The 15,522-nt window shown below is 42.3% G+C and overlaps 1 protein-coding gene across 1 annotated transcript in view; it reads left to right on the top strand.

Moving 5' to 3' along the window:
- The window catches only part of IFT74 (intraflagellar transport 74), a 136,518-nt gene extending 128,483 nt beyond the window's left edge, over positions 1-8,035 (top strand). The window contains exons 19-20 of the mRNA XM_040358623.1: positions 6,109-6,169; positions 7,716-8,035. Coding sequence (XP_040214557.1) covers positions 6,109-6,169; positions 7,716-7,831 — 177 coding nt within the window. The 3' untranslated portion in view covers positions 7,832-8,035. The remainder of the gene's footprint in view (positions 1-6,108; positions 6,170-7,715) is intronic.
- The last annotated feature ends 7,487 nt before the right edge of the window (positions 8,036-15,522 follow it).

Below are 15,522 nucleotides of genomic sequence, written 5' to 3'. Positions count from 1 at the left end.
AAAGAAGAGTGTGTAATGGGCAAATGTAGCTGCCCCTGTGTATTTGCAACATTACCTAGGAAAAGTTTTTTTTTAAAATAAAGGGTTTTGAAACATCAACAAAGATTAATAAGATTATCTACATCAAGCTGATCTCTTTTACACATCGATTTAAAATAATGAAAAAGACAATTCAGTCCCTGTTAATATGTATATTCGCTAATCAACAGCACATCAAATTGTTCTTTCAAATGTATTTTTAGCCCACTAGGTGCTTTTATAGTGATGTAATTTATGAAGACCTTTCCCTTCTGATGTTTTAGTGAATGTATATTTTGAACCTCTCTGCTGATATGTTACTGTACATTTTCTCTTTTGAATTGGCACTTGGATTGTCTGGTTCTACTATCTGCCTACAGAAGGTTCAGGACTTTGGAAAACAAAACACCTGCCTAAAAAGCCAGTCTGTGTATAGCCCATCCTCTACCCAGCATGGCTCGGTTTTTCGCTAATGTCCTAGGAAGATGGATGCCTTTTCCTCAGTTAAACTTCGAAGTGTAACTTTTTTTTGCTAGTGTTCCCTAATTTGCAAAATTGTTTCTCAGGTGACTTCAATCAGGAATATTTGCTGCTTGAGCTGGTCTTTATATAGCAAACCTTGCATATTGGAATTTCCTCAGCCTAGCTTTAGACATTTTACCTGGACCCCACTGGACTTGACTTGCAAAAGTAGCATGGGCCATGGGCATTGCATTGTGAAATTTTCCAGACCAGAGTGCATTGTGTTGGTTAGCTGTAGAGAGCTTTCCAGGTCTAGAGCCATGGCACAGCCCCGATGTGACCCTGTTTCTGAAGACTAACTTTGTGAGTAAGGCTATTTGTGATTAAATCCCTGGGAACTACCACTCTGTTTGCACTGTAGCGCATCCTTTCAAATGTTTTCCTATTGCTGGCTTTACCACAGTTAGGTTTAGGGCTGAAGGACTGAGCACTGATTTCATCTATTGGGTGAAACAATGCATGAACATTTAGTCTTAAGGAACTACCAAATTGCTGCTCCTCCTGAAGCACCCACATGCATCTCTGGACTATTTAGACTGCTCACCCACAGTGACCTGGGCACAAACCCTCATTGGCACCAACTGCCTGGGATTGTAAGTACCTGAGGCCTTGCCTCATTTTGGGCCTAGTTTAAGACCTCTCTGCAGAAGAAACTTGACTTTGTAAGACACAGAAGACAGTGCTGCTGCTGTTTATGACTTTAGGCCATACTTTATTTCCCTAAAGGTTCTGGGGGCGTTTACTTGGTTTTCACAGAAGGACCTGATGTGTGTAATCTAAAATCTCTGTCCCATATTGTTATAGAGTAGTCTTTATCTGAGTCTTTTGCTCTATCACATAATCCTGAGGCTTCCCCTATGTCCACAGGGAACTCCATGTCCACTGTGGACCTGATTTTTTGTGCTCAGTTACTAGGGCATTCTGGTGACATCCCCTTCAGAGTGTGTCTCTGACCCTCCTGAGCCCTTCCTTCAAACCAGGCCAGCAGCCACTGTCATCTCAGACTCAGATTCCCAACAATCTGCAAAGAGACTTTTTGAAGTGTGCAGCATTTCCCTGTTGAGTAATGATTCAAACCTATTACACTACATCTAGAGGATAAGCCTGCTATTTCAGGACATGTGGCTTGGAAATGTATAAATTGGTTCTATTCCAATCGTTAATACACCAGTGACCCACCTTAACAGGAAGACCACTAGGCTTGTTGAGTGGGTGCTGAGCTCTAGGCAGCTAGATTCCCTCTATAAATCCCAGGGTGAAATAATTGCTGTGGCTCTTCATCACATGCTGGTAGTAACTCTAATTTGTCCAACCATGCAGAAGGTGTAGATTCTCTCTTCTGCTTTGCATGGGATGTGAAGTACATACAATTTGCAGAGGGCACTCTGGCTACTAGCTTGGTACACTGATAATACAAGGAGTATCTGACTTGATTAACCTTCAAGGGACATCTTCCCTTTTTAGATGTGCTTTGACATCATCATTTGAAATGCTACAGGTGGCTAGAGTATGCTCCTGTCTCGACTCTGGAGGTCTATGGAAAGGTAGTAGAACTTCAGTGCCTAAATTCCACTCAGCCCATAGGGCTGGAAACCAGAGGTCAGCTAAAATCTCTTATAAGCCTTTTACATGACACTGCCCACACTTCTACAAATAGGGGGCAGTTTGTACATCCAAGGGGATCCTCTGGTAGTTTTCTTTGCCAGCATTTGGTATCTGAGGTCACCACTAGCACACCAAACAGGCTAAGCATTTCTTTCAGCTGCTTGTCACCTATTTTGTTGTGCTACTGCACACTGCAGTGCATCTTCCCAGGTCTTCCTAAGTTCCCCGCACTCTTAGACCATTTGTTCCTCTTCAAGTAGGAAGACTTGAAGAGGTACAAATGAACTTGCATTTCTTTTCCTAGGAGAATTCTATATCCTAGGATACTCGTGGTACTTAGTACTCCTTGGCATTCGTCCTATCCATAGGGACCCCCTGACCTACAAAGTCTGATGGGGTCTGTTCCTACAGCTCCCTTACCTAGAAAAGACCTGACCCTTCAATGTCCTTCAGAGGCACCTGCTATTTCTTGAAAGGTCCGGACCTTATGTCCACCCTAGGGCCTTTTCCGGCATCCCCATTATGGAGCACTCGGATGACCACTCAGGTGGTTCTCACTTTGGCAGGGAAACACACTGTAAGTCAGCTTTCAAACCTAGACTCTGCTGAATATCATTTAGGTGTTGTAGAATGAACTTTCACCTCCAGGAAGGTTTGGAAGTTCTCCTTGAGACAGGACAAGTGGCTGTTTTCTTATGCTGCATGATCCCGAGTGCTACTCCCGACTGCACAGTTTTCCTTGGAAACAATACAATGTCATTTGACTCTCCCCAACTGGTAGGCACTATGAAGGAAGATGTTTGTGCACCTTTAAGCTTCTCATGTCATGGGCAGAAAGAAACCATTGCTGGATGGCCCTGTCCTCTCCTGGGTTGTCAGCAGACAGAACACCCTGCAATCCTGCTGCAGATGCTCCTTTTGGGGATAGAGTACGTTGAGAAGCTTTCATGGGATCTGATCACCTAGAGAGAGGTCCTCCTTCCATGGCTGATCTGAAGTCTCTTAAAGAAAATTCCTCCAGATCCCTTCCTTGGCTCTGTCCCTAAGCAGATCAATGTTCTTAGCAGTGTTGCTAAGGATTTTGCCTCTCACGACACAGCTGTAGATACTTTGCTTCACTGGGGCAGATTAGATGGTTCTTAGAACCATGTTCTGCATCAAAGTTAGACTTGTCCTGTAGGCTTAATCTGCCAGGACCCAGAGACACCTCTAGGTGTTAAAAGGGAATGTGTTTTGCTTATCCTATTTCTAATTTGTTGTTCACATGCAAAAGTGTGGGGTTGTGGTTTACCTTAATTTACCTTTTATACATTAAAGTCCAATTAGTATATGCAATTACCACTGTGATTCAAATAATAGAAGTTTCATCACCATACAAACTGTCTGCTCACCTCAAAGCCATGGCTCCTGCATTACCAGAAGGTCAATGTAAGCGGTGTTCCCCTCAGGGATAATGGCTCTGACAGAGTCTTGGCAGATCCTCACTTCTCTTTTCCCATAGGAAGGGTTCACAGGTCCTCAGGCACTCAAACACCCAATGTATATGGTAAGAAAAGGAACGTCTACTGAAGAAGTCCCTTGCTTTGGACTTAATGCTTATAGGGGGAGCCTTTGGGTGTCACGTCATCCTGTGGCCATCTTACCATTGAGACAAGATTCAGCATATGTGTTTGATACATGCATTTGAGCTAGCACTGGCTACGGTGCTCTATTTTGTAAGTGCAATCTTCTTCTTTTAGTTATTAAACCTTTTAAACGGAGAGCATTATATCTTGTGTGCTTCCCTTTTTTCTCCATATACATCGGGTGTTCCCGAGTGTCTGAGGACCTGTGTACCCCCCTTCCTATGGGAAAATAGAAGGTGAGGATCTGCCAAGAGTCTGTCAGAGCTATTATCCTTTAGGGGAACAACACTTACTTGGACCTTCTGTTAATTCAGAGGTCAGCAGCTAGTTATTGTGGTGGTGGAACACAGAGCACGTCTATTATTTGGATAATAGTGGTGATTGCATATACTGATTGGACTTTAATTTACACTATTTTTAGACTCTCATATTTGTTGCACATTTTAATTGTACTAGATGTGTATAGCATTTTTTTTATGCTTTCGTGTTGATATTTTGAGATTTTTCTATTTATTCATAGTATTGATAAGTGTTGTGATTTCACTAAATTAGTGTCAGCTAGCAGCATTATTATTATTAATTCATATATTTGAGCACAGGATATGTGTGTATATTGTGGTTGCGCTAATTGGTTTTAGTATTATGGTCATCTTTTGTCAAAAAAATCCCTCTCAGGACCTGTTTACTTGGGGACTTGTCCCAGTGTTCTTTTGTTAACTACATCATGTTGGTTTGATTCAGGCTCACTAATCCTGCAGATGTAGCCTCTGCTGATCCTCGGTGGCCTTTCCATGATTGCTGCCAGCTTCCCCTGATCGGGAGGGAGCTTAACCTCATCTGGTTCAAATGTGGGCATTGGTCATTCAGCTACATCTAAGTTGCAGAAACTTTCTCTATTTATTCTTGGATTTGTCAGCGGGCCTTGCCTACACCTCAGTTGGACTACTTTAACTACTTCATTACTGGGCACTTAAACCCCCTTCGTGCCCAGACCCATTTTCAGCTTTCAGCACTGACGCATTTTGAATGACAATTGCGCTGTCATACAACACTGTACCTAAATTATATTTTTATAATTTTTTTCCCACAAAGAGAGCTTTCTTTTGGTGGTATTTGATCATCTCTGCCTTTTTTTTTGTTTTTTTTTGCGCTATAAACATAAAAAAACACAATATTTTTTACTTTTTGTTATAATAATATTCCAATTTTTTTAAAAAAAAAATTAAAAATTTCCCTCGGTTTAGGCCGATACGTATTCTTCTACATATTTTTGTTAAAAAAAATCGCAATAAGCGTATATTGATTGGCTTGCGCCAAAGCTATAGCGCCTACAAAATAGGGGATAGATTTTTTTTTTTTTTTTTTTTTACTAGTAATGGCGGCGATCTGCGTTTTTTTTTTTTTTTTTTTTTGTCAGGCCTGCAATATTGCGGCGGACGTATCGGACACTTTTGACACAATTTTGGGACCATTCACATTTATACAGCGATCAGTGCTATAAAAATGCACTAATTACTGTATAAATGTGACTGGCAGTGAAGGGGTTAACACTAGGGGGTGAGGAAGGGGTTAAATGTGTATCCTGGGTGTGTTCTGTGTGGGGGGAGGGGACTGACTGGTGGAGGTGACCGATGCTGTGTCCCTATGTACAAGGGACACAGATCGGTCTCCTCTCTCCCTGACAGGACGTGGAGCTCTGTGTTTACACACAGAGCTCCACGTCCCTGCTGTGTCACCGCCGATTGCGGGTACCTGGCGGACATCGCGGTCGCCAGGCACACGCATCGGCTCCCGAGCGATGCGCCGTGCACGTTGTTTCCCCGCTGCGCGCCCCCAGCGGCACGCACGGGGAATGACAACAACAAGACGTCCAAAGACATCCACTCAGCACTTGAGAGCTGCGCTGTGGACGTCTTTTGTCCATAGCGCGGATCCCAAGTAGTTAAGATGTCCCGTCTGAATTCCTCTGCCCCTCAATGCACAAGAAAGAAAAAAGTATTGTTGTACTTACTGTAAAATCTATTTCTTGAAGCCTATTGAGGGAGACAGATCCATTTTATGTTTTTTGCTTGCTGCTGCTTTGGTACTGCTTTTATACTTTTTTGTACAAAACAGAGTTCTGCTGGACGAAGGAGTTTTGTTTTTATATTCCCCGGTCCCCTAAACTTCCTGTAGGTGATAATATAGCCTGAATGTTTCTAAATTTCTGTGTTCTTCAATGGGCTCCAAGAAAAAGATTTTTACTCTGATGTACTCTAGAGATTTTTACTTATACCTTTGTAAACACTAATATCATGATGGTTTGAATTCCTTTTCTAATATTTGTTTTTATACACAGCTCACAAACTTGGAAAGAAAGTGGCAGCAGCATGAACAAAATAACTTTGTGATGAAAGAATGTATCCTTCAAAGTAATCTTAATTGCCAATAAGGCTACCTATTTTTCAGAAGTATTGAAAAAACACTCAAAAATCTTTTTATTTTATAACTTTTATGAGCCAAAACTTTTTTAAAGCTTTGGATAAAGTTGAAACAAGTTAAAACACCTGCATGTTTTTATTGATGGTGTCTCAGTTTGAAACATTTTGTTTTACTTTCTGGCCCAGAGACACAACAGAAGGTAAGAGTATTTGTCTTTCCAAAGTTTTGGGAAACCCCACTTCCTGGGAGATTTCCCCCTCTACTGCTTTTCCAATAACACGATCAGCTAGAGCAGTAAGTGAATGTGATTCTCTCACAACCAACAAGTAAAAGACACCGCAGGACTTCTTGTGACAGTCATAAGTTTATTGCTCTCTCTATTCTTAGAGACCCTGTTGCCAGATCATTTTTTTTTTTTACAAAAGTCCTTCCATAAATAAGATTTTATGTACATTTAATGTATTTTATAAATGTTATTAACCTGTAAAAGTCTCTCTTGTGTAAACATCCAAAAGCCCCAAGACTGCAGCTGGGTGCGGCAATTTTGGATGTGATGTTGGCAGCCCCAGCAGCTGCATAAAATGTAATGTAGGTAGGTGGCGGAAGGTGCGGAGGACCTTGGCCAGCACAAACCGTAAATAGACATTTCCAGAAGGAAAAAGGGGCTATAACATCGAAGTAGGAAGGGGCTGCCCAAGGTATTTGGGTAGACATATTTTTAGCAAGTCTAAGGGCACATTGCAAAACAATACAAAAAAATTATGTAAGTAGAAATTGCTGCAGGTAAGCATTTAAAATACTTGCCTTTCTCTGCTTTTACTTGCAGTTCTTTTAAAGGAGAAGTATGGCCATAGTTCGCTTGTGGATCACAGGAGTGCACTTGGTTTTGCACTCCTGTGAGTCAGATTCAGCCAACAGCGGGCTAAAGCCTACTGCCGGCTGACTTCACAGAGCTGCTCCAGGCTCTGCAGGAATCCCGACAATGTCGGGCTCTGCACACATGCCTTATCAACAGCTGGCTCAGCCTCCCAGTGAGCCGCTAAGAGCCTGAGCCAGCTGCTCCCACCCCCTCCACAGTCCAGTGTTCCACTGAGTGCTGGATGGGCTGAGCACAGAGCTGTAACTGACAGTCAACGCTTTGTGCTCGTAGCTGACCTGAGAACTTAACGATTAGTGTCTTTGAGTGCTTAGTTCCTAAAGCGGGGGGGGGGGGGGGGGTGACAGAAGATGCAGTCATCCAGGTGAGTCTAAATGTTTATATTTTTTAATTCTTGCACTTCTTCTTTTTTAAGTTGGTGACATGGGGTCTCTATAAGCAGCCATAGTGAACTCTTAAAGGTAGAGATGAAAGCTTGGCTGTTGACTCTTTTATTTTCTAATCTGATTGTTGCCTAAAGTTCCCTTTTAATTAAATTCATCAGACCTGTAATAGAGTATATTATATTTTGAGATTAATGGTGTGAATATTTGTTTGTGGTATTAACATAGTAATTGTTAATGAATTTCCTTGACTGCTCTGTCCAGTTATAGCTACAAAAAGTCAGGAAAGTGACTACAGGCAAGTGATGAAGAATGTAACGAAACATATTGCAGAGTACAATAAAGTTCTCATAGATGCACTGCAGAACTCCAGGAACTGAACCATCCAGCTCTTCCTTCCTGCACACCAGCAAGTTCAGCATATTGGCAAAGTGATCAGTGTCATCTCATCCCTGACATTCAAGTACAACTGTAACAGTTCAATGCTTTACACATCTTTTTTTTATATATTCATATACAATATTAAGTAATGTTTGCTGTGTTATAAACTGAAAAATAAAAGTTGTATTTATAATTTAGTGCTATATTTGTTTTCTCAGTTTTTTTTACATTTCTTTTTATTATTGCAGTACAGTGTTGGAAGTAACCACTAACCGCTTTACTTATCAGTTATACAGAGGTTGCTATGGATTATTGCACTGACGCCTTAAAAACGCCATGCAAATAATGATCGCAAGCAATACTAAGCAAACATTGAAGCCTCTTACTGCTGAAGAGCTCTAGAGGTAGATGCATAGCATGGGTGTAACAGTGTATCTCAATCATTCAAAATATATTTAAAGCCACAATTTTTTATTTATTTTTTTGCCATTTGGGCAATTTTCCTTCACTTCCTGTCCTAAAGACACAACTGTAAATAAGAGGAAATCTCTTCAAATTCAAGGAAATGCCCTTTAAGACAGTTGTCACAGGAACAAGTGTCTCCACTGGAAGGTTTCCCCTGTATTCTTACTCTAAAGTTTTCATAATTTTCAGTCACAGCGACAGTGGTCACCAGGACATTTAGAGAGAATGAATCTGCCTTTTCCAACTCTTTTTAAAACTAAAAAAAAATATTTTGGCATTGGATATACTTTTATATAGCCCTCTATGACTAACTCATCTAGGTGCTTTTTAACCCTTACCGCCTGCTCCCCTTCACTCCCATCAATCCAACGTAAGAACTCTTCTAGCTCCTATGAGGGCCCCTCAGCTTCCTGGCTATTGGAAAATTTTACACCATGCAGGCACTGATGTGGAGACCCAGAAGAAGGACCCATTCAGGAGGTAAACAGAGAGACGAACCTGGGTAATAACATGGCCACAGCTTAACTACTTGCTGACCAGCAGTTTAACCACTTGCCGACCGGCCACCGCAGTTATACGTCCACAAGGTGGCTCTGCTGGGCGAGAGCACTTAATATGACGTCCTCTCTCCCAGCCGCCACTAGGGGGCGCGCGCCCTCCGCTCGCCCCCGACTCCCGTGCGTGTGCCCGGCGGGCGCGATCGCCGCCGGGCACACGCGATCGCTCGGTACAGAGCGGGGACCGGGAGCTGTGTGTGTAAACACACAGCTCCCGGTCCTGTCAGCAGGGGAAATGCTGATCTTCGGTTCATACAATGTATGAACCGAGGATCAGTGTTTCCCCTAGTGAGGCCACCCCCCCCCCACAGTAAGAACACACCCAGGCATACTTAACCCCTTCCCCGCCCCCTAGTGTTAACCCCTTCACTGCCAGTGGCATTTTTATAGTAATCCAATGCATTTTTATAGCACTGATCGCTATAAAAATGCCAATGGTCCCAAAAATGTGTCAAAAGTGTCCGAAGTGTCCGCCATAATGTCGCAGTACCGAAAAAAAAAAATCGCTGATCGCTGCCATTACTAGTAAAACATATATAATAAAAATGACATAAAAATACCCCCTATTTTGTAAACGCTATAACTTTTGCGCAAACCAATCAATAAACGCTTATTGCGATTTTTTTTTTACGAAAAATATGTAGAAGAAAACGTATCGGCCTAAACTGAGGAAAAAAAATGTTTTTTTATATATTTTTGTGGGATATTTATTATAGCAAAATGTAAAAAATATTCATTTTTTTCAAAATTGTCGCTCTATTTTTGTTTATAGCGCAAAAACTAAAAACCGCAGAGGTGATCAAATACCACCAAAAGAAAGCTCTATTTGTGGGAAAAAAAGGATGCCAATTTTGTTTGGGAGCCACGTCGCACGACCGCGCAATTGTCTGTTAAAGCGACGCAGTCCCGAATCGCAAAAAGTACTCTGGTCTTTGGGCAGCAATATGGTCCGGGGGGTAAGTGGTTAACATATACTGCTAGCCAGTGGCTTTGTTGTTCCCCCACGGCATACCCCTATGTCGTGGAGAAACTTCCTGGTGTACAGGCGCGTGCCACCTGCCTCTCCTGCTTTGTCAGGCTCTCAGCCAATGATTTTGGCTGTTAAATATATGTGGAGTAACAGTGCTGTGTCAAAAACAAGAGTACTCCAAAACTTTTTACAGAACGAAAACATGCTGGTGTTGGTTCACTGTGTTTTATCAAGTCCAGCGTCGGTGTAGCCCTCTACCAGGAAATTCTTAAACACTTTGGGCCTAATCCTCAAAATCCCGGCGCAACGTAACTTTTTCCATTTAAGTTACACCGCCGCAAAATCTCTAAGTGCCCGATCCACAAAGCACTTACCTAGAAATTTTGAGCGGTGTAACTTAAATCGGGCCGGCGCAAGGCGTTCCTCTTCTCCAGGGGGCGATTCCCATTTAAATGAGGCGCGCTCCCGCGCCGGCCGTACTGCGCATGCTCGTGACGTCATTTTCCCGACGTGCATAGTGCGAAATTACGTTACGTCGGGCTTTGTGGATTGCGACGGGACAATAAAGTTGCGTCGGGTAAAAAAAAAAGATACGGCGCCAAAAAAGAAATTTGAAATTTAAAAAAAATCGCGTCGCGAGCAAGAAAGGTCTGTTTTTACAAGGTGTAAACAGTTTACACCTTGTAAAAGCAGCCCTAATTTTGCGTTTGCAAAATAAAACTTACGGAGAAAAAACGAAGCTGAAAAGCTTTGTGGATCTCCGTAAGTCCTAATTTGCATACCCGAGGCAGCATTTCGACGCGAAATGCCCCCAGCGGCGGATGCTGTACTGCATCCTAAGATCCGACAGTGTAATTCAATTACACATGTCGTATTTTCGTCCTAACTATGGGAAACTGATTCTGTGGATCAGTTCCATAGTTAGGACCAGGGATACGACGGAGTAACAGCAGTTACTCCGTTGTATCTCTTTTGAGGATTTGGCCCTTTATGCTTCCCTCTGCTGACCAGCTTAATGGAGATACTGATTTCATTTTCCAGCTGGACTTGGGACTTGGCACCTGCCCACACTGCCAAAAGTACCAATAGCGTCCCAGACCAATTTTCAGCTTTCTACACTGTCACACTTTGACAATTGCGTGCTCGTGCTACACTGTACCCATATCAAATTTGTATTACTTTTTTCACACAAATAGAGCTTTCTTTTGGTGGCATTTAATCTCTTTGTTGATGTGCACTGATAGGCGACACTGATTAGGTGGCAATGATAGGGGGTATTGATGGGCACTGATAGGCAGCACTGCAATACAATTTTCCAAACATGTAATTATTTTCCTTCATTGATGTGCACTCATGGGGCTGCACTGATGGGCAATGATAGGGGGTACTAATTGGCACTGATGAGGCTGCACTGATAGGTGGCATTGATGGGCACTGATAGGCAGCACTGCAATACAATTTTCCAAACATGTAATTTATTTCCTTCATTGATGTGCACTGATGAGGCTCCACTGATGGGCACTAATAGGCGGCAATGATAGGGGGTACTAATGGGCACTGATAGGTGGCATTGATGGGCACTGATAGGCAGCACTTCAGGGCACTAAGATGTGCACTGATAGACAATGGTAGGTAGCACTGATGATGAGGCACTGATTGGCAGCACCGATGAACACTGATAGGTGGCACTGGTGGGCACTGATTATCAGTACTGATGGGCACTGGTAGTTGGCACTGGTGGGCACTAATTAATAGCACCGGTGGTCACTGTGTGGGACTGATGTCACTCTTACAGAAGCAGGTAATCGGCTTTATTCCTTTCTCCTCACACTGTCAGCGTGAGGGAAAAAAAGCAAATGACCAACTTCTGTTTACATCCTGTAATCAGCTGTCATTGGCTGACAGCTGATCATGTGGCAAAGGGCCATAATCTGTGATCAGCCAAGTCCCAAGGACTCAGCGATCTCAGGGCACGCAGGCAAAATTTCACTTTTTAAATTGAATTACTGAAATAAATATTCAACTTTTTTGAGATGCACCTGTATACCATGCACCTGTATAGCTTGCAGACACTATAACTTTCACAAAAAAATATATACACTTATTGGGATTTTTTTTTTATACCAAAGACATGTAGCAGAATACATTTTGGCCTAAATTTATGAAGAAATTCGATTTTATTGGATATGTTTTATAACAGAAAGTTATGGTATTTGTTTTTTTTTTCATATTTAAATCTTTTATTTTATTTTTCTTTTATGGTAAGGTTCACAGAAGGTTAACATATCTTATACAATGGATACATAATCATATAGTTCTTATCACTACACACTTATGATGGGCTAGCAAATAAACAGGTGGGGATTCAGAAACTTAAGAAGAATAAACCAAAAGCAGTACCTCCCCGGTCCTCTTGCTCTATTCCCAAGCCCGCCTGCCTTTTATCAGTAACTTCTTTTCCCGTTTCCTAGTACCACTGTATTGACCTCACACTTCTTCCTCCCCTCTGTTCCCTTGTCCATTCCTATACCCCACCTAACCCCCCCTTAAACCTAGAATCAACATAATCCTCAACAAAACAACAACCAAAAAAAAAAGAGAAAACCCCACCAACCCCCTCCCCTCCTCTCCCTCCCCTACCTCGCCGGAGACGGACGGATCCTCCCTTACTTCAACCCTTCGGCCTCTCCCTTTTCACTTCTACCCAAAAAGGAATCTTCTCTCCCCTATCTATTCCACCAGTAATCTCTTCCCCTCTTCCGTACTCATAAACTGATTCCAACCTGTCCAAGTTTCTACATACTGTTCCCTTTTGTTCCGGGCTGAGAGGATCAGGTCTTCTATAGCTCCAGTCTCTCTCACTCTATTGAGCCATCTCGCAATAGAGGGTGATCTACTGTCTCTCCATTGTAATGTTATTCCATTTCTGGCAGTATTTATCATGTGACATATCACCATCTTTTTGTACTCTCGCACTGGGATTTGTGAGCAATGGAGCAGAAAAAAAGCTGGATCCTCCTGAATCTGGTGCTCCGTAAATTTTTGAACAATTCTCTGGACTTCCTTCCAGTAATCTCTTACTTTTGCACAGGACCAAAATATATGCAGCAAAGTTCCCTGCTCCACACCACATCTCCAACAATACTCTGAGTAGCCTTTAGAAAATTTATGTAACCTTACTGGTGTATAATACCATTGGAACAATAATTTATAATTGGATTCCTGTATTCGCGTAGATATTGAGGAGTTTAGTGCTAAGTGAATTATGTGTTTACGTTGAGTCTGTGAGAAATTTCTCCCCAGATCTCTTTCCCATTTCCCCAGTCCCGGCAACTCAAAATCCTCCTGAGGGGAATTCAATAGTCTATACATCTTTGAGCTCACTCTTTGTATTGGTTCCTCCTCGTCGCAGTATTGTTCAAATTTTGTTAGTTGTCGCCGAAAATTAGATGGTTGTCCCAGGGATCTTAAAAAGTTGCTTATTTGAAATGCTTGCCAAAAGGATAACTCATAATTCCCTCCTCTCTTTGTTAGGGCCTCCAATGATGGCCACATACCAGTTTGCAGAAAATGTGATACCTGTACTTTACCCCTTTGTTTTAATTTATTAAAAACTGCTCCTGCTGTACCTGGTATGAAGCCTGGGTTCCCTAATATAGGGAACAGGGGAGAACACTTCGATGAGAATTTTGGATTTTTACATATTTTAGCTGCGATTGACAACGTTGGGCCAATTATGGGATGTTTCTTCATCTTACTTGGCAATAACTTATAACACCAAGGGGCTCTACTTAGTGTTATTGGACAGGTCTGCTGTTCTACCTCAACCCACCTTTTATAGTGTCCGTTTCTACACCAGTCTATCAATCTCGTCAAATGTGCCGCTTGATAATATTTGGCAATATCCGGGACTGCCATCCCCCCAAAACACTTGGGTAACCTCATCACCTCTTTCTTAATTCTTGCCTTTTTCCCTGCCCAGATGAATTTCATCAGGAGGGCACTAATTTGTCGTAGGAAGGCCGATGGTATCAATATCGGCAGTGTTTGAAACAAATACGTAATCTTTGGCAAGATGCTCATCTTGACTATATTATTTCTGCCGAACCATGAATGTAGTCCATGTTGCCATTTCTCTAGTAGCATTCTTATTGAAGTAAGAAGAGGTGGAAAATTTATTTTAAAAACTTCTTTTATGTTTGCTGGAATCCGGGTACCCAAGTATTTTAGCGCAGTCTTCCACTTAAAACCAAAGTTTTGTTGTATAATTGACTGTTTCTGGGGTGTCATTGACACACTCATTGCTTCAGATTTTGCTTGGTTTATTTTTAGGTTGGAGAGCTCTCCGAATTTAGCGATTTCTTTGACGAGATTGGGAAGAGATACGTGAGGGTTTGATATAGTAAACAGCAAGTCATCTGCAAATGCGGTTATTTTATGCCTTCTCCCCCCTATCTGTATACCCTGTATATCCGGATTTTGGCGTATTTTATTTAATAAGGGCTCCAAAGATAGCACAAATAGTAGCGGTGACAGGGGACATCCCTGGCGCGTTCCGTTTGTGATTTGGAAAGTTTTAGAGAACATCCCGTTAACTCTCACTGAGGCACGTGGGTCTGTATAAACACTTCCTATCCACCTTAACATATTCTCCCCCAGGCCCACGTGTCTCAGTACTGAGAACAGGAAATTCCAGCTCACTCTATCAAAAGCCTTCTCGGCATCAGTATTTAGGAACACGCAAGGGATGTCCCCGTCAGTGGCCTCCTGCACCAGATTAAGAACCCTTATTGTACCATCTCTTGCCTCCCGTGTAGGTACGAATCCGACTTGATCCATATCGACTAGCTCGGGTAACCATACTTGGATCCGTCTTGCTAGTAACTTCGTAAAGAGTTTTAAATCGGAGTTTAACAATGAAATCGGCCTATAGCTGCCGCACTCCGCCGGATCTTTCCCATCTTTGGGAATGACTATAATTTGAGCTAGTAATGCGTCCGGCGGGAACCCAGCCGTCTGGCCTACTGCATTGAGAAACTCTGCTAACTGCCCTCTCAGTAGTGTTACAAATTCTTTATAGTATCTTATCGTATAGCCATCCGGTCCCGGGGCTTTCCCTTCCTTCATAGTTTTTAACGTTGCCTCTATTTCTTCTATCGAGATGGGGGTGTCTAAACTGGCCTGAGCTATTGATGGTAACCTAGCTAAGTCCATTGCTGAAAGATATTCTTCTATTTTGGGTGGGGCTACTGGTAGCTGTGCCAAATTATATAGAGAGGAATAATATCTCCCAAACTCCTCCACTATCTCCTTTGGCATACGTTTTAATTGTCCCTCCTTCCCCTTGATTTGCGGGACATACGTTTGTTGACTTTTCTCTTTCAATTTCCCAGCTAGTAGTTTACTACACTTGTCTCCAAATTCGTAATTTATTTTCCTTCCCCTTTGTATTATTGCTTTGGCCTTGTAGCGTAGGATCTCTGTCAACTGCCTTCTCAGGTGGCTCAATTCTCTGCCTGTTTGAGGGGTATGTGTCTTTTTATGTTGTAGTTCTAATTCCTGGATCTCTGTTAGTAAATTTTTAACCTGCTGTTCTCGCTTCCTTTTTAGAATCGATCCATGTCTGATAAGGACCCCCCTGATCACCGCTTTGTGTGCTTCCCACACCATCCCTAGATTACTCCCGGGGGTAGCATTC

Source organism: Rana temporaria, chromosome 1 (assembly GCF_905171775.1).
Source record: "Rana temporaria chromosome 1, aRanTem1.1, whole genome shotgun sequence".
Taxonomy (NCBI): Eukaryota; Metazoa; Chordata; class Amphibia; order Anura; family Ranidae; genus Rana; species Rana temporaria.
Note: the sequence above shows the minus strand (reverse complement) of the source record. Positions and strands in the feature narration are given on the sequence as shown.